The sequence below is a fragment of the Bubalus kerabau genome, chromosome X, assembly GCF_029407905.1.
Source record: "Bubalus kerabau isolate K-KA32 ecotype Philippines breed swamp buffalo chromosome X, PCC_UOA_SB_1v2, whole genome shotgun sequence".
Lineage (NCBI taxonomy): Eukaryota > Metazoa > Chordata > Mammalia > Artiodactyla > Bovidae > Bubalus > Bubalus kerabau.
The window spans coordinates 129,072,780-129,096,207 of record NC_073647.1 but is presented as its reverse complement, the minus strand read 5'-3'; the positions used below and the strand labels follow the sequence as shown (position 1 = coordinate 129,096,207).

Genomic DNA, 23,428 nt, shown 5'->3' with positions numbered 1-23,428 from the left:
GTATGTCCCTTCTTGAAGAAACCAGAATAATTATACCAAAGCAAAAAATGTCTCACACCAACAATCTTGACTTAACATATATGCAGAGTACATCATGCGAAATGCCAGGCTGAATGAAGCACAATCTGGAATCAAGATTGCTGGGAGAAATATCAATAACCTCAGATACACAGATGATAACACCTTTATGGCAGAAAGTGAAGAGGAACTAAAGAGCCTCTTGATGAAAGTGAAAAAGGAGAGTGAAAAAGCTGGCTTAAAACTCAACATTCAAAAAATGAAGATCATAGCATCTGGTCCCATCACTTTATGGCAAATGGATGAGGAAACAATGGAAACAGTGACAGACTTTCTTTCCTGAGCTCCAAAATCAATGCAGATGCTAAATGCAGCATGAAATTAAAGGATGCCTCCTTGTTGGAAGAAAAGCTATGATCAACCTAGACAGTGTATTAAAAAGAGACATTCCTTTGCTGACAAAGGTCCATATAGTCAAAGCTACGGTTTTTCCAGGAGTCATATATGGATGTGAGAGTTGGACCATAAAGAAAGCTGAGCACTGAAGAATTGATGCTTCTGAACTGTGGTGTTGGACAAGACTCTTGAGAGTCTCTTGGTCTGCAAGGAGATCAGACCAGTCAATCCTAAAGGAAATCAATCCTGAATATTCACTGGAAGGACTGATGCTAAAGCTGAAGCTCCAATATTTGGCCCCCTGATGCAAAGAGCCGACTCATTGGAAAAGACCCTGATGTTGGGAAAGATAGAAGGCAGGAAGAGAAGGGGACGACAGAGGATGAGATGGTTAGATGGCATCACTGACTCGATGGACATGAGTTTGAGCAAGTTCTGGGAAGGTGAAGAACAGGGAGGCCTGGCATGCTGCAGTCCATGGGGTGGCAAAGAGTCAGACATGCCAGAGAGATTGAACAAGAATAACAATCTTGACTAGCAAAAAAGTCACATGTCAAGGCAAAAGGTAACCATCTCATGGAATTTCTTTTCTCTAGTAAAAGTCATACACATTATCAATATATTCTTTCTAAGAGGCAGTAAGAATTTTAAAGCGATTTCTCTCCTTTGTTTCATATGTTGATAACTCTCTGGCTCCAAATCCTCAGAGCAAAACAAGACAATGTGTCCACTGCTCAACACTTAGTCACCCAATGTTCTGGTCCTGACATGCTCAGGCAAGAGTCCTCAAAAGCTAGAACCAGGGCAAGTGCTCAGAGTCTTAAATGTCTGCTGAAGACAATTACACATCATTATATGCACACGGGATGAGATTCATGTGCACAAGAGAAAAACCTCTGAGAAAATTGTCACAAAATTGATTGATGAGAATCTATGGAATTCATTTTTCCTCCAAAGAACAAAGAACTCCTTGAGGATAAATTGGGTACCTTTGTAGACCCCCATCTTGACACACAAGGTCCCTTTCCCCTGAAGCATTGTTTCTCACACCTTAGGGTGCTACATACCCTGGAGATCCTATTAAATTGCAGATTCCAATTTGTGGGTCTGAGCTGGGGCCTGAGATTCTCCATTTCTAACAAACTCCCAAGTGAGCCTTGTTGTTCTGAGGAGCACACTTTGAGTGGCACAGTCCTAAAACGGGGAGTTGTCAGTGATCATAGGCGCCTGATGAAATCCTCTTATTGATATTTTCAGGGTCTTTTTTATTTTTTAGTATACACTACAAGTCTCTGGCAACAAAGCCACTATCAACAGTGATGGTAGGGGTGGACACTGATTGATGGAGGAGAGAAGTGGAGAAATACTATTCCCTGCATACTATTTGTACTCTGTGATTCATGAACCACGTGAATGTATACTCATTCCAGAAATTAGATAAATACATTTACAAGAGGAAGAAAAAAAAAACAATTCATCTATTATGTCTGGTTTGTTCCTAGCTAAGTAAAGCCGGCCCCAGTCTAATCTGTCTCAACATTCTGATTCATTCTTTAACTGGGTAAGCAAAGGCGGATCCACTGTGTGGAGATATCATTAGTATCCAGGAAGCACCAGGCTTGATCACAAGCGTCCCTCATCTTGTCCTGCAGCTGTTGATGGTGAGCCCTGTCACTGAGATTTGGGGTGGTTTCCGTGACTAATGACTGGTGGAAGGCTGCATACTTTGACGTGAGCACGTATCTAGGATATAATTCATCCACCAGATAAAGAAGCCTGTTAAGGTTACAGCTCCTTCCAAGTGAAAGCTTTTCCAGCATTAAGCACAATCAAAGCAAAGCTGTTAGGATCAGGAAGAGGACTAACACACACAGGGCACTCAAGTCTGAGGGGGAAAATGTACATTTTGGTGGGGGTGGGGAAGGAATCCAGACTTTAACTGAACAACGGCCTTTCAAATACATTTTCACACACTGATTTGTTGAACTTCTGATCCATTCATAAAGAGGAAACCATTTTAAAGTGTGTTTATAATTATAGGATATTTACTGGTAAACTTTTTAGTGAAGTACGGTAGACAGAGGAAAGCACACAAATGAAAATTCACAAAAGTGAATCAATGAAATTTCACAAAGTAAACAGGGCCCAAGGAAAAGATTCAAGGCATAAAACATCATTGGAACCCCAGAAAGCACTCATTATGCTTCCTTCCAGTCACTAACCCCTACCCCACGGTAAGCTCTATTTTGACTTCTAATAGCATAGTGGTTTTGCCCAGTGTTGAGCATTACAAGATGGAATCACGCACTGTTCTAAGATTTTAATTAGCACCTTCATGAACCCTTTTCTAATCAGTAAATTGTACATCTTCTGTCTCTATACTCAGAAAGGGTGCCAATGAATAGCTGGCTGATTAAGTCATCACAGTAGACCCCTAAACCACCGTGTGTTGTTTTTCTCAAAAGAGTTGCATGAAAGAATACTGTCCCCCAATTACAATACCTCTCTGTAAAATGACACATCCCAGGACAGCATCTTCATCTCCCTTCTCTTTTCAAGTCATCAGTTTTAAATTACCAAGTGACCCAGAGGCACTGCAGATTTCAGGTCTGCAAATCTCTTCAGAGTCAGTAAAAAGAGTAGAGGAGAGGATAAATCCTCCTCCTGTCAGCAAACCCTGAAACAACAATACCCCTGTTAACCTCATTAGGGAGAAATTCCATGGCAAGGAGAGAAGATGTAGCCCCCTGGAATGAAATTATCAGCTCTGCTGGAGTAAGATGGGGCCAGACCAGGGGTGACTTCGTTTTGGCTTTAGCAGCTGGCTAAGCGGGATGGACGCCTGAGGGATGTCTTTTGGGTGAGGACCCTCTGGGCAGGGGAACATATATAAAGTAGCACAAAGAAGCCTTCAGAAGAAGATGTTATAAAGGCAACTGATGAAGTTGCTGACAGGATGGACGGAGACCTGGAAATTTAGTTTTGTGGTGTGGATGTCAGGAATCAGGGCTATTTATGACCATACAGAGGATATTGGAAACCAAAAAGGAGAGCAGCAGCTTTACTTTCCCATTTTTTTCCCCTCAGAAAACCTCTCTGGCTGAAGTCTGCCTCACTTCATGTCAAACCCAGCAAGACTGAGGGGGTGATAATAGCCCTAGGGAAGAATCTGAAGAACAAGAGCCCATTTTATCATAGCAGGAGAGATGAAAGCTTCGTTCTTCGCCCAGGATCACATCCCTATGGCTCCAGAATAGAAGGACTTCGTACCAAAGGTTTATCCATTTAAAGTCCTTTTATAACGTCTGTAGGCCTGATATCTTGATCAGGTCACACATTCCATCGTATTTTAGGTCATCAGACCTACTGGAGGTGGCACAGGGCCGTGAAAGGAAACTGTGGCAACTGGGAAGCTTGTGAGCAGCAAATACTCACAGGGCACCTAGTCTGCAGTTGGCACAGACAGAAATACATTCCCTTGTCTTAGGGAATTCACCATCCTTAGAAATGCAGACTCTCGAACGCCTCCCCACTCCTGCATTAGAATCTACATGCAATCAAGACCTCAAGGTGGTTTCTACTGATATGGAAGTTCAAGGGGCTTTGACTTGAAATGAGACTCTAGCTCAGTTATTCTCAACTCTAGTTGCATATTAGAACATTCTGGAGTGTCTGTGAAATCCTTGTTTCCTTTCCTACACTGTTGCTGGGAATGTAAAGTGGTGCAGCCACTGTGGAAAACAGTACAGAGGTTCTTCAGAAAACTAAAAGGAAAATCAGCATATGATCCAATCATCCCATTCCTGGGCATATACCTGGACAAAACTGTAATTCAAAAAAGATACATGCACTCCTATGCACAAGACATGGAAACCACCTACATATCCATTGAGAGATGAATGGATAAAGAAGATATGCTACACATATACAATGGAATACTACTCAGCCCCTGCTCCCCCAAAAGAATGAAATAATGCCACTTGCAAGCAACACGGGTGCAACTAGAGGGTATCATGCTAAGTGAAGTAAGTCAGAATAAGAAAGACAAATACCATATGATATCACTTATATGTGGAATCTAAAATATGACATAAATGAACCCATCTACAAACAGAAACAGAATCATGGACACAGAGAACAGACTGGTGGTTCCCATTTGGATAGAGGTTGGGGTTGGCAGAGGGGTGGAGTGGGAGGCCAAGGTTAGCGGATGTAAGCTTTTATATATAGGGTGGATAAAAAGGCTCTATTGTATAGCACAGGGAGAACTATATTCAACATCCTATGATAAATGATAATGGAAAAGAACACATTTTTAAAAAAAGAATATATATGTGTGTGTCTGTGTGTGTGTGACTAAATCACTTTGCTGTTCAGCACTAATTAGTACAACACTGAAAATCAACTTGGCTTCCCAGGTGGCACTAGTGGTAAAGATCCACTTGCCAGTGCAGGAGACATAAGAGACATGGGTTCGATCCCTGGGTCAGGAAGATCCCCTGGAGAAGGGCATGGCAACCCACTCCAGTATTCTTGCCTGGAGAATCCCATGGACAGAGGAACCTGGTGGGCTACAGTCTATGGGGTCGCAAAGAGACAGACACGACTGAAGTGACTTAGCATACACACATACCTCAATTTTAAAAAAGTCCTTATTTCCAAGAGAGCAGTAAACCACAAGACCTGGGGCAGGAGCATTTCAGGTCCAGAGAAGAGCCAGGGAAAAGGCTATGAGGTGGGGACAATCTTGGAGTACTTCAAGGACAACAAATAGGGCTAGCTGATGGTGAGAGTGACGGGAGTTGAGGCCAGCCAGAAAGGCCATTCCAAAGTGACCTTCAGGCCACTGGAACTAGGATCGATGAGAAGCCACTGATGACTTTTGAACAGTTAGTCAGCATTTAGTATATAAAAAATACTTCAGCCCTGAGCTAAACCGTGATGTTTTTAAATAGTCGGTTTTTTTGACCACCTTACCCCATTAAAAAAACAAAACAAAACCTTGCAAAACTGAGAGTAGTGTACTAATGCAGTGTGGAAATAAAAAATTGTGTTAGGATAACAAAATTCACAGAGGAAGATAAATTAGGTAAAAACCACAGGTTGAAGTCTTCGTGTGCTGCTGCAAGATCAGTTGATCAGTGGGCGGGGTCAGGGATAGACAGCCCCTCTGCGGATTATTTACAAGGCAAAATAATAGATCAGGCCCTCTTCCCAGACTTTCTCTTGGGCTGCTTGCTCCCTCTTCCCCCACCCCCAGCAATTCCTTGGTCTCTTTTAGCCAGACTCCTGTCAGAAGTCACTTAACATCAGTTGGGCAAGCTCTGAATAAACTCTGTGCACATGGCTCATATCCTCATCCTGAAATGCTCCTGCCTCACTTCTTTCTCAAAATCACAACTCTGGGTCCAGGGATGACAACACAAAGTCAAACCAAGTGAGGTCTGGAGGAAGACACGGTGCAAAGTCTGGGAGATGAATCCCAGCAAAGACAGTCAAGTACCATCCTATCTAGTTCTCCCTACTAAATAGATTTGGAAACTGAGACCTAAAAAAAGTGAACTTGTTTATTTATTGGTCAGGATGCAGAGCTAATTTGTGGCTGAATCCACCCAGGCCATCAATGAAAACGCGTGCCCTCTGAGGCCTGCCAAACCCCTTCATCAGCACCGTTTGCCTCCAGAGACCCTGGTATCCCACCCCCACCCCAAGCCTACACATGGGTTTATGTCTTTGTCCCTGTCCTTGGAGTTTCTGGGACTATCTCAAAAATTCTCCCTAGAGTCAGGACAAGTCCAGCAAAGATATGTAAATATCAGAGGGCCCTTAGAGGCTGTGGAGTACAAAGAAGTCTTCAGCTGGTGGGAAGTTCCAGGGGCTGCCCCAGCTTCAGACCTGAGCCATTCCAGCAGGAAGCCCACAGCAATCAGCATTTTAAGAACCTTCACCGAAGCAGCTGCCAGCACTAGAAGGTCCCCTAGGACTCTGCATCATCCCGTGTGGCCTAAGGTAACCCTGGACCCCATAAACAAGCCCCAGCAATCCGTGTGCAGCCCATCAGGCTTCAGAGGACTTGTATGTAACAGCCCTCACGGTCAGGCACATTCTGGGCAAAAGCAGTGTGGTTGGTTGGACCTCCCATGCAGGAACCACTCAGGACCCAGGACCTCAGCACCTACTCTAACTTTTGCTGCATAACAAGCCATTAAAATGCTGGACAGGGTGTGGAGAAAAGGGAACCCTCTTACATTGTTGGTGGGAATGCAAACTAGTACAGCCATTATGGAGAAGAGTGTGGCGATTCCTTAAAATACTGGAAATGGAACTGCCATACAAGCCAGCAATCCCACTGCTGGGCATACACACCGAGGAAACCAGAATTGAAAGAGACAAGTGTATGCCAATGTTCATCACAGCACTGTCTACAATAGCCAGGACACGGAAGCAACCTAGATGTCCATCGGCAGATGAATGGATAAGAAAGCTGTGGTACATACACAATGGAGTATTACTCAGCCATTAAAAAGAATACATTTGAATTGGTTCTAATGAGGTGGATAAAACTGGAACCTATTATACAGAGTGAAGTAAGTCAGAAAGAAAAACACCAATACAGTGTGTTAATGCATATATACGGAATTTAGAAAGATGGTAACGATGACCCTATATGCGAGACAGTGAAAGAGACACAGATGTAAAGAACAGACTTTTGGACTCGGTGGGAGAAGGCTAGGGTGGGATGATTTGAGAGAATAGCATTGAAACATGTATATTACCACATGTGAAATAGATCGCCAGTCCAGATTCAATGCATGAGACAGGGTGCTCAGGGCTGGTGCACTGGGATGACCCTGAGGGATGGGATGGGGAGGGAGGTGGGAGGGGGGTTCAGGATGGGGAACACATGTACACCCATGGCTGATTCATGTCAACGTATGGCAAAAACCACTACAATATTGTAAAGTAATTAGCCTCCAATTAAAATAAATTAATTAATTAAAAAAAATTTAGTGGCTTGAACTAATAAGCATTGGTTCATTCTCCTGATTCTGGGTGTCAGCTGAGAGGTTCTTCCAGTCTGGGCTACCTAGTTTGGTCTCAGTCACCTGTCTAGTAGTTGGCAGGTTGGCTGGTCTCGGGGCCACAGGTGGGATGGCTCATTTCTGTTCCATAGACTCCAGCAGGCTAGCTTGAGCTTCTTCACACAGTTAACTCAGGGTGGCAAAGAGAGGGCAGCTTCACAGGGCAGGGGCTAGTGACAATTCTCATAGAAAACAGGAAAGGTGGGGGGAGGGATAGCTTAGGAGTCTGGGATTGACAAAACACACCACTATATATAAAACAGATAATCAATAAGGACCTACTGGATAGCACAGGGAACTCTACTCAATATTCTGTAATAAACTACATGGGGAAGCAACCTGAAAAAGAATGGATATATGTATATGGATAACTGAATCACTTTGCTGTACAGCTGAAATGTACACACCATTGTTAATCAACTATACTCCAGTATAAAATTAACATTTTTAAAAAAGATTCTGTTGTATCCTACGGCCAAGCTCAGGTTCAAGGGGTGGGAAAATAGATGCAACCTCTTGATGGGAGGGACTTCCCTGGTGGTCCAGTGGTTAAAACTCTAAGCTCCCAATACAGAGGGCCAAGGTTTGATTCCTGGTCAGGGAACTAGATCCAGGGCTTCCCTGGTGGCTCAAGTGGTAAAGAATCTGCTTACAATGCAAGACATCTAGGTTCAATTACTGCATCGGGAAAGTCCCATGGAGAAGGGAATGGCAACCCACTCCAGTATTTTTGCCTGGAGAATTCCACGGACAGAGGATTTTGGTGGGCTACAGTCCATGGGGTTACAAATAGTCGGACACGACTGAGCAGCTAACACTTTCACTTGTGGGAGGAGAAGTAAAGTTAACTTGCAAAGGATGTACCGGGAGAGATGGGGGGCATGGGTTGTGGCCTTTTTTTGCAATCAACCACTTTGTCCAGAGTCCTCCAAGCACAAACCTCCTTCTTCATCCCATGAAAAATAGAGGGTTTCTAATCCTCGTTTCCCACAGCTGCTTGCCTCTTAATTGGGTCCCAGAGAGGTGTCACACTATTCCAACCTGATAAAATTCCAATAGAAATCGCTAGCATTCCATATTAGCCAATGACTTATCAATTTCATCCTTTCACTGTTTTATTCCCAGGGTCATTCATGCAGACAACAAGATTTTTTTTAATCTATTTGTTTCTGTATTAAAGATTTTATTTTACAGGACAGTTTTACTCAGGGAGCCTGCTTGTGGGCAGTGACTTTCTGCCTAATAGCAACGCTACAAATTATATTTAGCAAATCAACATGCTACAAGACAGTAGCAGACTCAATTAGAAATATAATGCTTGGCTACTTGTTTATTGCTTGTATTGTATATTTTTCACACATATAAAGGTCAAGATTGCATTTATACTTGAGCTGTCTAAAATAAGAAAGCCATAACCAGGAAATTCAACAATATATTTTCTGGTGCCTGCTCTATTTTCTCTCTGGCCAAGTCCTCAAGTAATCAGAAAACATACAACCTTATGTGCATCCTGGAGTGTGGGAGTAAGATGGTGTCAAGGAGGCTGCTAATTTTTTTTTAATGTTGCAAGTTGCTAGGAATTATTAGGTTCTCATTGGTACTGGTAACATTCAATCTATTTAAGTTTGAAAAGACCTAATGCTGGTATTTCTGCTTGCTGTGTAGGTCTTGTGAAACAGCTCAGTCCAATCCAGCCCATTTATTCCAGCCATAAAGAGAACAGAGAAAACCAACATGGGACTCTGTTCCAAACGCTAATCTCTTTTCATAAGTAGCTTTCCCAGCAATATGTGAATTTACTCGGCTATCAAAAGCACCCATGAGATGTATTAGCTGCCTTTATGGGTCATCTATGGGAGCCCCTTTGTGTGTACATAGAGATAAGTGTATCTGTGTAGTAGATATATTTTTCTTCAGATGTAAAGTTATATGAAGTTCCAGTCTCTTTCTAAACATGTCCTCTTTCTAGGTTTAGATATGTCCACCTGATGTGAAGAGCTGACTCACTGGAAAAGACCCTGATGCTGAGAAAGACTGAGGGTCGGAGGAGAAGCGGGTGACAGAGGACAAGATGGTTGGATGGCATCATTGAATGGACATGAGTTTGAGCAAGCCCCAGGAGATGGTGAAGGACAGAGAAGCCTGGCGCGCTACAGTTCATGAAGTCACCAGGAGTCGGACACAACTGACGGGACTGAGTGACTAAACAATGTCATGCTATGCTATGCTATGCTAAGTCGCTTCAGTCGTGTCTGACTCTGTGCGACCCCACAGACGGATTGTTACAATACAGGGGTTGCCAATTTTTTCCCATAAAGGGCCAGATAATAAATGGATTTAGTATTTTCAGACCATATGGTCTCTCCCAACTAAACTCTGCTGTTGTAGCATGAAAGTCATCTGGAAATGCATAGGCGTGGCTGTGTGTCGAACTCTTCCTATAATTGTCACATGTCATGAGTTCCCATTCTTCTAAAAAAAACTTTTGCAACCATATATACAAATGTCAAAATCCCTCTTATTAGAGGGGGTGGAGGATAAATTAGGAGTTTAGGATTAACAGACACACACTGCCATATATAAAATAGATAACCAACAAAGATCTACTGTATAGTACAGGGAAATATGCTCAGTATTTTGTAATAATCTGTAACAGAAGATACATATGTATGTAGTATGCAATTACTTTGCTGTACACCTAAAAGTAACACAACATTGTAAATCAACATACTTCAACTTTTTTAAAGGTGAAGGGGAAAGAGAACGTTAAAAACAACAACAACAAAACCCTCTTAGTAGTTTACAGATTCCTGACCCTAGTGCATTAACTAACAGAGAACCATCTGACGTGCTCTCCGATACCACTGCAGCATCTCTATTTTCTTTATGAACACATTTCTCTATGAAACTTAATTTCTTTAAAATTTTAAGCAACCTCTTTGTATGTATAACCACAGAGAAGAATTGCTTATTTGTTCCTCTGTATTTTTTAAGTAAAGATAAAAGCCACTTGATAGTGAATTAGCCTTCCCTTTGTTTATGTGCACATAATTTTGTAAGTTTAGGTCTTTCCTTTTCATTATTCTTTACAAAGCTTCAGATTTGTCTGAGTGACGTGACAATGATCTGTGAATTGGCAACACGAGCAATAAATCACTAAGTTGTGGGACAAAACTCACTCTGATAATGGCAGCTTATTTCTCCATCCCAGAATCAGCAAATTCCATCCTTCAAGATCTTCCATTATGCATTGTAGTTCTAGCCCTATGTTGTCTTTGATTACAGCATATCATAAAGACCTGTGTGCAATCTGATCCTTTTTGATTTTCCAATTTAGATCTCAAGAAGTGAATAAAATCAATGTCAGCATTTTGACAGCGGTAGTAGTTCAGACTTTGCTCAGAATTTTTTTCTTATAACATGTTGCTCTATATTCTGATGATACATAGAGAATGTTTCATAGCGTTTGCATTTATCTCATTGTTTTGAATGTTTCTGTCTGATACAGACAAGGCTGGGTACTCTCCACGTCCAGATAAAACTGCTCCACAGTTCATCTCATTCTGGATGGATGAAGTAGGTCTAATGAATCTTATCATGTTACTTTGCCATCTGATGCCTTATGACTTTTTTGGTAAACATATTATGCTGGATTTACTTAGTAGAAGCTTTAATGTTCTAAGTGGCTCTTTGAATACTAAACCTATTTGATGTGCTTTCCTCACAGTCAAAGTGACACGACATCGATCTATTCTGAGTTGTTGAAGGTTCCCTTTGAGGCATTTCCGCTCAGGTACTATAACATCTTTCATTCCTGTGTTACCACCCAAAAAAGTGCATGAATCTGTATCTTTTAGTGTAATAAATCACTGTAGTAATCCCTTCTTCAGGTCAACCATGAATTCAATTCAGTGACTTTGGGAGACTTACTGGGCCCTGAGTTTGGTGCCAGATATTGTTGTGAAAGGCACAAATAGAAGAGGAGACATGCCTTTTCTTAAGACATCAACACCTGTCCTGAAGAAGAAGAGCTCAAAAGCCAATAGCTGCTAAACAGAATATGTGAGCGGGGTTTCAGATGACTTTAGGCAATGAAAAGATGACTTACTGAAGGTACCATAGCATGGATTTTAAGTTTCCCCTGACGTGCCTATTAAACTATTGCTTCTACTGTCCTCTCCATCTGATGAAAGGAGGTAGCCTCTTTCTGGTTAGAAGTCACACTATGAAACTTTAAATTAAAAATGCTTATTCACTACATCTACCAAATTTATGTAGCATCCTTCTAGCGGGGGAGAAGCTAACAAAAAGGATGCCGTGTGAGACAGGACCAATTTAATGTTTTGACTTTATCATTTTGTGCAATCAAAAATTTGCTCATGAGCTTCCCTGGTGGACCAGGGGTTAAGAATCTGCCTTGTAGTGCAGGGGACACAGGTTCAATCCCTGATCCAGAAAGATCCCACATGCTGTGGGGCAGCTAAGCCCATGTACCATAACTACTGAGCCTGTGCTCTCGAGCCCACAAACCACAACTACTCATCTCCTGCGCCACAACCACTAGAGCCCATGCACCCTACATCCCGTGCTCCACAAGAAGAGAAGCCACCACAATGAGAAGCTTGAGCATCACGACTAGAGAAGCCCCCACTCACCGCAACTAGAGAAAGCAACAAAGACCCAGTGCAGTCAAAAAATAAATTAAATATCTTAAAAAAAAACAAAGTTAATCACAATTAATAAAAAATTGCTCATTAACTATGAAAAAATTAAATCAATTGCATTGAAGAACTAGTGGGGCTTATTTTTTTAATGTAAATTGAATTGACTGTCTGGCTCAGTTCAAACTGGTCGAGCTGCAACTTAGTTAGGCTCAGCCTAGGCAGAGGCAGGGGCGGGTTAGAGGTGTGTCTAGGAATGTAGACGGGCAGTTATTCAGGATCAGAGGTCAAGGGAGGTGACGGGCTTCAGAACTGAGAAAGCAAGCAACATTTGGCAGATCTGAGAGAATAAAATGACAGTTCGGTGGTTAAGACTCCACGTTTCTCCTACAGGGGGTGTGGGTTTGATCCCTGGTCAGGGAACTAACATCCCACATGCCGTGTGGTGCGGTAAAAAATAAAATAAAAAAAATATGTGGCAGATCTGAGGTGTGATCAGGGCGAGCAGTAGCCCCAAATACTGATGGAAACATCAACCAACTATCTAAACCAGAGACCCCAAAGGAAGATATACTAAGAGACTGAAGGAAAAGAGCAATTCAGCAGGGAATCAAATCAAAGGTGAGGAAAGACCTTGATAAAAAGAATCAAAGGCTTGTCTTCACCTCGGACTTTTTACTCTCCTCCAACAGAACCCTGGACCAAAGCCCTGAGCTGTTCAAAGGGGTGGATGATTATGGACACCTGACTCTAATACAAGAAAAAAAAAATGAAGAGAATTATGGTTCCCTGAAGCAGAAGCTGAAGAAAACATTCTTTCATGTTGCTTCTTTATGACTGTCACCAGAAAGATTTTTTTTTTTAAGGCAGACATCGTTAAATAAGCATTTAACTTAGCAAGCTGTGAGGTCTAACTATTTGGTTTAAAGTTCAGCAAAGGGTGGATCCTGATACTCCTGAGAATGCCATGAGAATAGAGTAGAAATCAAGAGCTCCAAGTTTTTAGTTCTATCTCTACAAGTACTTAAATGTCAATTTGGAACTTGAAAATAGGTATAGATTTTCTTCTCCCTTTCCAAGCTGGCACTGTTTTTCTTCCATATAAAGGACGTGATGTGAGAGTTTTTTGATAAAAGGTACTGCTCTTATAAGTGCAGGTGCTACTCAACACAGCCCATCATCACCAGCTCAGCCACAGAGAGTAGTATCTACAGATCCCAGTGAAATTGGAAAGAGCAGGAGTTGGCCTCATGGAGGGATGTAATGGGCCAGCAGCTGTCAGTTCATTGTTTAAATAGGTGCTGTTCCTCCATGGTGATTTTTCCCCCCTAGAAGCTAGCTCAAACCAACATATGACCCTTTTGTATAATCTATACAGACTGTTGGTTTACTGCAGAGCACTTGAAATTGAAAATACAAAAGCTTTCTTTGAGTATTAAAACAAAACAGCTTCTGACTTGCTCTGAAAAATGCACATTGTGGAGATTCTTATCTGGATGGGCCTTTGATTTCCGGCCAAGTTTAGAGGAGGATGGTCTAATAATAAACCAGTGAAGCAATCTGAGTAGTAAATTCATGTGAGTGTTTTTCAGAGAATGTCGAGATAAAATCCAAAATAGAAATTCTCAAAACAACCCCAAAACCAATAAATTCCATTCCTCCACATCCCTCATGATGACAATGAAAGCACAGAAGAACAAGCCTTTTCATATTACTAAGAGTAGGTTATTTTCTTTCTTTGTAAAAAAAAAAAGAAAGAAAAGAAAAAGAAAGAAAGAAACACCACTTGGCTGCTTCTGATTATTTTTAAAAATACATACTGTTAGGAGAAACTTGGAAAATACTCATAATTCCACCAGTCTAAAATAACCATTTTCTTTCTGTAGACATCTATACTGGGTTTTTTTTTTTAAAGAAACCTTTATCACACTGTGTATACAATTTTATAAGTGTAAGTTATTCATGAAAAGGTAGTGAAGGTCAGCTGAATGTTTGAGAAACATCATCTGTGAAGGTTAGTTGATGACAACAGTTCTCACTTCTCTGATATACTTTCTTCCATGGCTTCTGCCAAATGTAACACATCTGGCAGGATCAAAAGAAACAAGTGACACTTTTAACAAAGGAAGAGAAAAATCAGTCGCGTTAAATGCACAGAGATTTGGGGCAGAATCAAATCCTGGTCTTGGCCTTTTGATAGTTCCCAATTTGGGAGCTTCTCATTTCATCCTATTCTACCCTCAAACCAATCTAATTCCCTCTTCTCTGGGCCTTCAAGTGATTATGAATTCAAAAGAATATGTGCTCTAGAAAGAGTTGGCTGACTCCAAACAAAATGTCTGTGACATATGAGTATGAGTGTATTTGAGGGCAAGTGTGTACATGGGCATTTATGAGTACACACATATCTGTGTGCACACACGCATTTGTAATGAACACCCCCAAATAAAGGAATTTTAGTCTCCTGAAGGGTAACACTAAATAATCATGAACTAATTGTGATAAAAATCACCATTTACTAAGTACTAAGCTCTGTGCTAGTGATGCTGCTTGCCTTATCAAAGGCAAATCAATCAATGTGATATATTACATCAACAAAGGAAAGGAAAAAAAAACACATGATCATGTCAACAGATGCAGAAAAGGCATTTCACAAAATTCAACATCTATTCATGATGGAAAAAAAAACTTATCAAAGTGGGTAGAGAGGGAACATATCTCAACATAATAAAAGCCATTTATGACAAACCCACAGCCAACATAATATTCAACACAATATTCAAAGCTGAAAACCTCCCTGTTATATTCAAGAAGGAGACAAGGATGCCCATTCTTCCCATTCCTAATCAACAGAGTACTGAAGTCCTAGCCACAGCAATGAGACCAAAAAAATAAAAATAAATAATATAAAAGATAGTCAAAGTGGAAGGGAAGAGGTAAAACTGTCACTATTGTAGGTGATGAGATATTCTATATAGAGAACCCTAAAGTCTCCACACAAAAATTATTGGGGCTAGTGCACTGGGACGACCCAGAGGGATGGTATGGGGAGGGAGGAGGGAGGAGGGTTCAGGATGGGGAACACACGTATACCTGTGGCGGATTCATTTTGATATTTGGCAAAACTAATACAATTTTGTAAAGTTTAAAAATAAAATAAAATTAAAAAATTAAAAAAAAATTATTAGAACTAAAAAACAAACAACCCAATCAAAAAACAGGCAGAAGATCTAAGTATATGTTTCTCAAAGAAAACACACAGATGGTTAAAAAGCATGCGAAAAGATGCTCAACTTCACTAATTATTAGAGAAATGCAAATCAAAACTACAATGAGGTTTCACACTAGTGAGAATGGCCATCATCAAAAAGTCTACAAACAATAAATGCTGGAGAGGGTGTGGAGAAAGGGAATCTTGCTACACTGTTGGTAGGAATGCCAACTGGAGAACAGTATCAAGTTTCCTTGAAAAACTAAAACTAGCACTACCATGTGAAAAATGAAAATGAAGTCGCTCAGTCATGTCTGACTCTTTGTGACCCCATGGACTGTAGCCCACCAGGATCCTCCATCCATGGGATTTTCCAGGAAAGAGTACTGGAGTAAGTTGCCAGGTCCTTCTCCAGGGGATCTTCTGGACCCAGGGATCAAACTCGGGTCTCCCACACTGCAGGCAGACTCTTTACCATATGATCCAGCAATCCCACTCTTGGGCATATAACTGGAAAAAACCATACTTCGAAAAATAGATGCACCCCAATGTTCACTACACAAGCCATTCCAGCTTTCTTGCCTGAAGAATCCCATGGACAGAGGAAGGCTACAGTACATGAGGTCATAAAGTGTCAGACATAACTGAGCAACTAACACATACATATACATAATGTTCACTGCAGCACTCTTTACAATATAAAATAGCCAGGACATCAACTAGATGTCCATCAACAGATGAATGGAGAAAGAAAATATGGTGTATACATACACACACACACACACACACACACACAAGTACATATATACAAAGGAGTATTACTCAGCCAAGACATTAAAAAGGAATGAAATAATGCCATTTGCAGCAACATGGAAAGATCTAGAGATTACCATTTTAAGTAAAGTCAGACAAAGACAAGTACCATATAATATCACTTACATGTGGAATCTTAAAAAACAATACAAGTCAACTTATTTACACAACAGAAACAAACTCACAGACTTAGAAAACAAACTTATGGTTACCAAATGGGAAAGGAGGTAAGGGAAAAGGATAAATTAGGAAGCTGGGATTAACATATATACACTACTATATATAAAACAGATAATCAGCAAGGACCTGCTATATAGCACAGGAGACTCTACTCACTACTCTGTAATAATCTATGTGGGAAAAGAATCTGAAAAAGAATAGATATATGTATATGGATAACTAAATCACTTTGCTATACCTCTGAAACTAAGACAATATTGTAAATCAACTATATTTCAATATAAAATTCTAAAAATAAAAAATTTTAATTAAAAAAACTATTAGAACTAATGCATCCAGGGACTTCCCTGGTGGTCCAGTGATTACAAATCTGCCTTGCAATGCAGGGGATGCAGTTTGATTCCTGGTTGGGGAACTAAGATCCTACATGCCATGGAGCAACTAAGTCCACATATCACAACTACTGAGCCCTCATGCTACAACAAAAGATTCTACATGACACAATGAAGACCCCAGGTACTGCAATTAAGACCTGTTGCAGCCAAATATATTAATTAATTTAAAAAAACTAATATGCTCACCAAGGTAGCAGGACACAAGATTAATATACAAAAATCTACTGCATTTCTATGGGCTTCCCAGGTAAACTCAGTGCTAAAGAATCCACCTGCCAATGCAGGAGATACAGGTTCGATCCCTGGGTCAGGAAGATCCCCTGGAAAAGGGAACAGCAACCCACTCCATTATTTTTGTCTGGAGAATCCCACTGACAGATGAGCCTGGCAGGCTACAGTGTATGGGGTCGCAAAGAGGTGGACACGACTGAGTACACACAAACTGCATCTCTATACACTAATAATGAACTAGCAGAAAAAGTAAAAAAAAAAAAAAAAAAGTCCATTCAAAATTATATCAAAAATAAAATACCTAAGAATGAACTTAAGCAAGGAGCTGAAAGATCTATATATTGAAAACTATAAAAATATAATAAAGAAAATTGAAGATGATTCAAAGAAATGGAAAGATATTTCATGCTCTTGGATTGGAAGAATTAATACAGTTAAAATGGCCATTCTATCCAAAGAAATCTACAGATTTAGTGCAATCTCAGATATGCAGATGACACCCCCTTATGGCAGAAAGTGAAGAAGAACTAAAGAACCTCTTGATGAAAGTGAAAGAGAAGAGTGAAAAAGTTGGCTTAAAGCTCAACATTCAGAAAACTAAGATCATGGCATCTGGTCCCATCACTTCATGGCAAATAGATGGGGAAACAGTGGAAACAGTGGCTGACTATTTATCTGGGCTCCAAAATCACTGCAGATGGTGACTGCAGCCATGAAATTAAAAGACGCTTACTCCTTGGAAGGAAAGTTATGCCCAACCTAGATAGCATATTAAAAAGCAGAGACATTACTTTGCCCACAAAGGTCCATCTAGTCAAGGCTATGGTTTTTCCAGTGGTCATGCATGGATGTGAGAGTTGGACTATAAAGAAAGCTGAGTGCCAAAGAATTGATGCTTTTGAACTGTGGTGTTGGAGAAGACTCTTGAGAGTCCCTTGGACTGCAAGGAGATCCAACCAGTCCATCCTAAAGGAGATCGGTCTTGGGTGTTAATTGGAAGGACTGATGTTGAAGCTGAAACTCCAATACTTTGGCCACCTGATGTGAAGAGCTGACTCATTTGAAAAGACCTTGATGCTGGGAAAGATTGAGGGCAGGAGGAGAAGGGGACAACAGAGGATGAGATGGTTGGATGGCATCACTGACTCGATGGGCATGGGTTTGGGTGGACTCCGGGAGTTGGTGATGGACAGGGAAGCCTGGCATGCTGCAGTCCACGGGGTTGCAAAGAGTTGGACATGACTGAGCAACTGAACTGAAATGTTAGTGCCATGCAAGTTGCTTATTATAGAATATCCCTTAAGTTTGTTAAGAATGAAAATTCATTGACTACTGCCAAGGAATTAGTGAGATGCAATAAAGGTTTCTGCTTGGAATGCTGGATGGAGTTAGTGGTAAAGAAGGTAGCTCAAGTATCATTTTCCAAAGACAGGAATAGGTAGGCTTCCCAGATAGCTCAGTGGTAAAGAATCTGCCTGCCAATGCAGGAGATGTGGATTCGATCCCTCCCAAGGTTGGGAAGATCCCCTGGAGGAGGAAATAGCAACATATTCTAGTATTCTCATCTGAAGAATTCCATGGACAGAGGAGCCTGGCAGGCTACAGACCATGGGATCGCAGGAGAGTCAGACATGACTTAGCAACTAGACAGCAAAGATAGGAATAGGCTAGTATGCTAAGGACCAATTCACAGAAATAGCAACCCACTCCAGAATTCTTGCCTGGAAAATACCATGGACAGAGAAGCCTGGTGGGGTCACAAAGAGTTGGACACGACTGAGTGACTAAAAGTTTCACTTTCTTTCAATTCATAGAAAACATAAAGCTTGCAAAATGTTCTTCAGTGAAACTTGACAGTACTAACAAACAGTTAAAATAGCAGTTTTTTACACATATACAATTTCAATATAAAGGAAATACTAAGGAAAAAATTTTTTCAACATCACTACTAAAAATAAGACTAGCCCTGCACTGTATAAAACTACACAGACAAATGTTTCAAGGGATAAAACACTGTCAACCAATGTGGCTGAAAGTTTAGGTTTCCAATAGAAGTAACACTGTGATGGCTCAGCTGCAATTATAAGAAAATTTTCTGAGTAGTTACTCAGATTAGGATGTCCCCAGAACATAAATCAACGTGTTTACCTTCATCAAGAAAACACTGCCATGAAAATAATGTCAGTGGCACTCAACAGTCTGCTTACTGATGTGGTAAAATCTGAGAATTACTAAAAGCTAATGTATTACATTTCAGATTATGCTCTATATTTTGTGATACCATATAAGTTGAATGTAAACAATGATTATTGCATGCTGGGTATGATGATAATCAAGAAGAAAGTTCTACTGAGAATGCCTGAACTACAGAATAAATTCTCAATGTTTCTGCAAGAAAAGAAACCAGTTTGGGGACCTTCCCTGGAGGTCCAGTGGTTAGGACTCCACACTTCCACTGCAGAGGGTGTGCCTGCAATCCCACATGCCTAATGGCATGGCCAAAAAATAAAAATCTTTAAAAACATTAAAACAGAAATCAGTTTAAATCAACTTTTTAAAGATACAAATTAGACAGTTTGATATTTTGTGTTATATTTTCAGTATATTTGTGATCAAAGTTCTGTACTTACCCCATGCAAGGACACAGTACAGTGTGGTTTTCAGTGACAGACAAGCTCTGAAAACTGAAAGGAAAGTTAGAACCTTGGAGGAACAAAGGTTTTACATATTTTTATGACATATTCCATAATTTAACAATTATCATTGACTCAGGCAAGGCTCTTAATATTACAATTCTGCAAAAAGTTTTCTCTGAATACCTTCAGAGAAATCTATCAGATTGATATCTGATAGAACATTTTGGATTTTATTTTCCTTCAAAAAATTTCACATGCAAAAAATTAATGAATCTTTAATCTCTCTTTCATAAAAAGATAATCTGAATTCAATTGTAGTTTATAAGATTAACTATTAGAACTAGGTGCTGAGGAGAGATTGAAGACACATTCTGTAAATACAGTATTGTTAGTCCCTCAGTTGTATCAGACTCTTTGTGACCCCACGGACTGTAGCCCTCAAGTTTCCTCTGTCCAGGGGATTTTCCAAGCAAGAATATTGGAGTGGGTTGACATTTCTTTCTCCAGTGGATCTTCCCAACCCAGGGATCAAACCCAGGTCTCCTGCATCACAGGCAGATTCTTTACTGTCCGTGGCACCAGGGAAGCCCAAATACAGCATTACTTAGTTCACTTTGGATTATAATATCCAGAGCTTGCTGAAATTGCCTTAAAATAACTTGTTCTACTTTCATCACCATTTGTACATAAGACTGGTCTCTTTACTATGATTGTTATTAAAACAAAACATAAACATTTTAGATATGCCTCATGCCCCGTGAGTAGTGGTCTCTAGATTAGTTAACAAGCAAGAAGTGAAAACTCATTTGTAACATTGAAAATTCAAATATTGATATACACATAATGTTCATTTTAAAATGTACATAGGTGTTTGAGAAATTACTTCACTCAACTTTTGTTTTTTTGTGGAATTACAAACAGGCATAACAGCAATAATATTAATTAATTATATTAATCACCTACATGCATACTTTCATAAATGTGTGATTTCTGTAATTCTTTTGATTTTTATATTTGCTTTGATTCTATTTATTGAAATATAATTGATGGCTCTTGAATCTAATAAAACAAGCTTGCATTTTATGTCTTTATTTTCATAGTATTTTAGTTTTATTGTAATTTTTCAAAAGTATCGATAGGCTACTGGCTGAAATTTTTTTAATATCTGATAATTGACCACAGATAGCTTAAGAAGCACTGCCCAAACTCAGATGACAAAAAATCTGTCTGCAATGCAGGAGATCTGGGTTCGATCCCTGGGTTGGGAAGATCCCCTGGAGGAGGACATGGCAACTCACTCCAGTATTCTTGCCTGGAGAATCCCCATGGACAGAGGAGCCTGGTGGGCTACAGTCCATGGGGTCACAAAGAGTTGGATACAACTGAGCGACTAAGCACACAGCACAGGGACTGTCTTCCCTGCTTCATGGATCACAGCCTTGTTGAGGCGAAGGGGCTTGTGTAACTCAATGAAGTTATGAGCCATTCCATGCAGGGCCACCCAAAACAGATGGGTCATAGTCAAGACTTCTGACAAAATGTGGTCCACTGGAGGAGAGAATAGCAAATTACTCCAGTATTCTTTTGCCTTGAAAACCCCATGAACAGTATGAAAATGCAAAAAGATATGACACTGGAAGATGAGTCCCCCAGGTCAAAAGGTGTCCAATTTATTACTAGGGAAGAGTGGAGGACAACTACTCGCAGTTCTAGAAAGAATGGAGTGGCTGGGCCTAAGTGGAAATGACACTCACTTGTACATGTGTCTGGTGATGAAAGAAAAATCTGATGCTATAAAGAAAAATATTGCATAGGAACCTGGAATGTTAAGTCCATGAATCAAGGTAAATTGGACATGGTCAAGCACGAGATGACAAGATTGAACATTGACATTTTAGGAAATCAGTGAACTAAAATGAACAGGAATGGGGCAAATTTAATTCAGATGACTATTATATCTACTACTGTGGGGAAGAATCCCTTATAAGAAATGGAGTAGTCCTCATAGTCAACAAGAGAGTCTGAAATGCAGTACTTGGATACAATCTCAAAAATGACAGAATGATCTAGGTTTGTTTTCAGGGCAAACCATTCAACATCACAATAATCGAAGTGTATGGCCCAACCACTGATTCTGAAGAAGCTGGACTTGACAGGTTCTACAAAGACCTACAACACCTTCTAGTACTAACACCAAAAACAGATGTCCTTTTCATCAGACGGGATTGGAATGCAAAAGTAGGAAGCCAAGACATACCTGGAATAACAGGCAAGGTTGGTCTTAGACTACAAAATGAAGCAAGGCAAAGGCTAACAGAGTTTGTCCAGAGAATACACTGGTCATAGCAAACACCCTTTTCCAACAACACAAGAGATGACTCTACACATGGACATCACCAGATGGTCAATACCAAAGTCAGACTGATAATGTTCCTTGCAGTCGAAGATGGAGAAGCTGTATACAGTCAGTAAAAACAAGACCTGGAGCTGACTGTGGCTCAGACCATCAGCTCCTTATTGCAAAATTCAGGCTTATATTGAAGAAAGTAGGGAAAACCACTGGGCCATTCAGGTATGACCTAAATCAAATCCCCTATGATTATACCATGGAGATGACCAATAGATTCAAGGGATTAGATCTGGTAGACAGAGTGCGTGAAGAACTATGGACAGAAGTTCATAACACTGTACAGGAGGCAGTGACCAAAACTATCCCAAAGAAAAATAAATGCAAGAAGGAAAAGTAGTTGTCTGAGGAAGCTTTTCAAATAGTTGAGGAGAGAAGAGAAGCAAAAGACAAGGGAGAAAGGGAAAGATATACTTAACTGAATGCAGAGTTCCAGAGAATAGCAAGGAGAGATAAGAAAGCATTCTTAAGTGAACAATGAAAAGAAATAGAGGAAAACAACAGAATGGGAAAGACTAGAGATCTCTTAAAGAAAATTGGAGATATCAAGGGAACACTTCATGCAAGGATGGGCATGAAACAGTAAGGTCCTAACAGAAGCAGAAGAGATTAAGAAGAGATGGCAAGAATATACAAAAGAACTGTACAAGAAAGATCCTAATTATTTGGATAACCACGATGGTGTGATCGCTCACCGAGAGCCAGACATCTTGGAGTGTGAAGTCAAGTGGGCCTTAGGAAGTATTCCTATGAACAAAGCTAGAAGAGGTGATGGAATTTCAGCTGAGCTAGTTAAAAATCCTAAAAGATGGTGTTGTTAAAGTGCTGCACTCAATATGTCAGCAAATGTGGAAAACTCAGTAGTGGCCGTAGGATTGGAAAAGGTCAGTTTTAATTCCTATCCCAAGAAAAGGCAATGCCAAAAAATGTTCAAACTACCATACAACTGTGCTCATTTCACACACTAGCAAGGTTATGCTCAAAATCTTCCAAGCTAGATTTCAGCAGTACATGAACCAAGAACTTTCAGATGTACAAGCTGGGTTTAGAAAAGGCAGAGGAACCAGAGACTGAACTGCCAACATTTGTTGGATCATGGAGAAAGGAAGTGACTTCAAAAAACATCCACTTCTGCTTCACTGACTATGGTAAAGCCTTTGACTGTTTCAATCACAACAAACTGGAAAATTCTTAATGAGATGGGAATACCAGATCACCTTACCTGTATCCTGAGAAACCTGTATGTGGGTCAAGAAGTAACAGAACCAGACATGGAACAACAGACTGGTTCCAAATTGGGAAAGGAGTATGACAAAGCTGTATATTGTCACCATGCTTATTTAACTTCTATGCAGAGTACATCATGTGAAATGGTAGGCTGAATGAAGCACAATCTGG

General features: G+C 40.4%; 1 protein-coding gene across 11 annotated transcripts in view; it reads right to left on the bottom strand.

Moving 5' to 3' along the window:
• The window catches only part of LOC129639096 (uncharacterized), a 229,641-nt gene that overhangs the window by 182,580 nt on the left and 23,633 nt on the right, over positions 1-23,428 (bottom strand). For 9 of the 11 annotated variants that reach the window (XR_008708173.1, XR_008708176.1, XR_008708174.1 and 6 more), the window contains exon 2: positions 19,618-19,671. The exons of 1 other annotated variant lie outside the window; for it this stretch is intronic. Coding sequence is in view for 6 of the 10 variants with exons in the window: in XM_055563985.1 (XP_055419960.1) it covers positions 19,618-19,671 (54 nt within the window). In the remaining 4 variants the exon portion in view is untranslated. Of the gene's footprint in view, positions 1-14,094; positions 14,243-19,617; positions 19,672-23,428 lie in introns of those variants that run through there. One more of the 11 variants, XM_055563986.1, reaches the window with a different exon arrangement.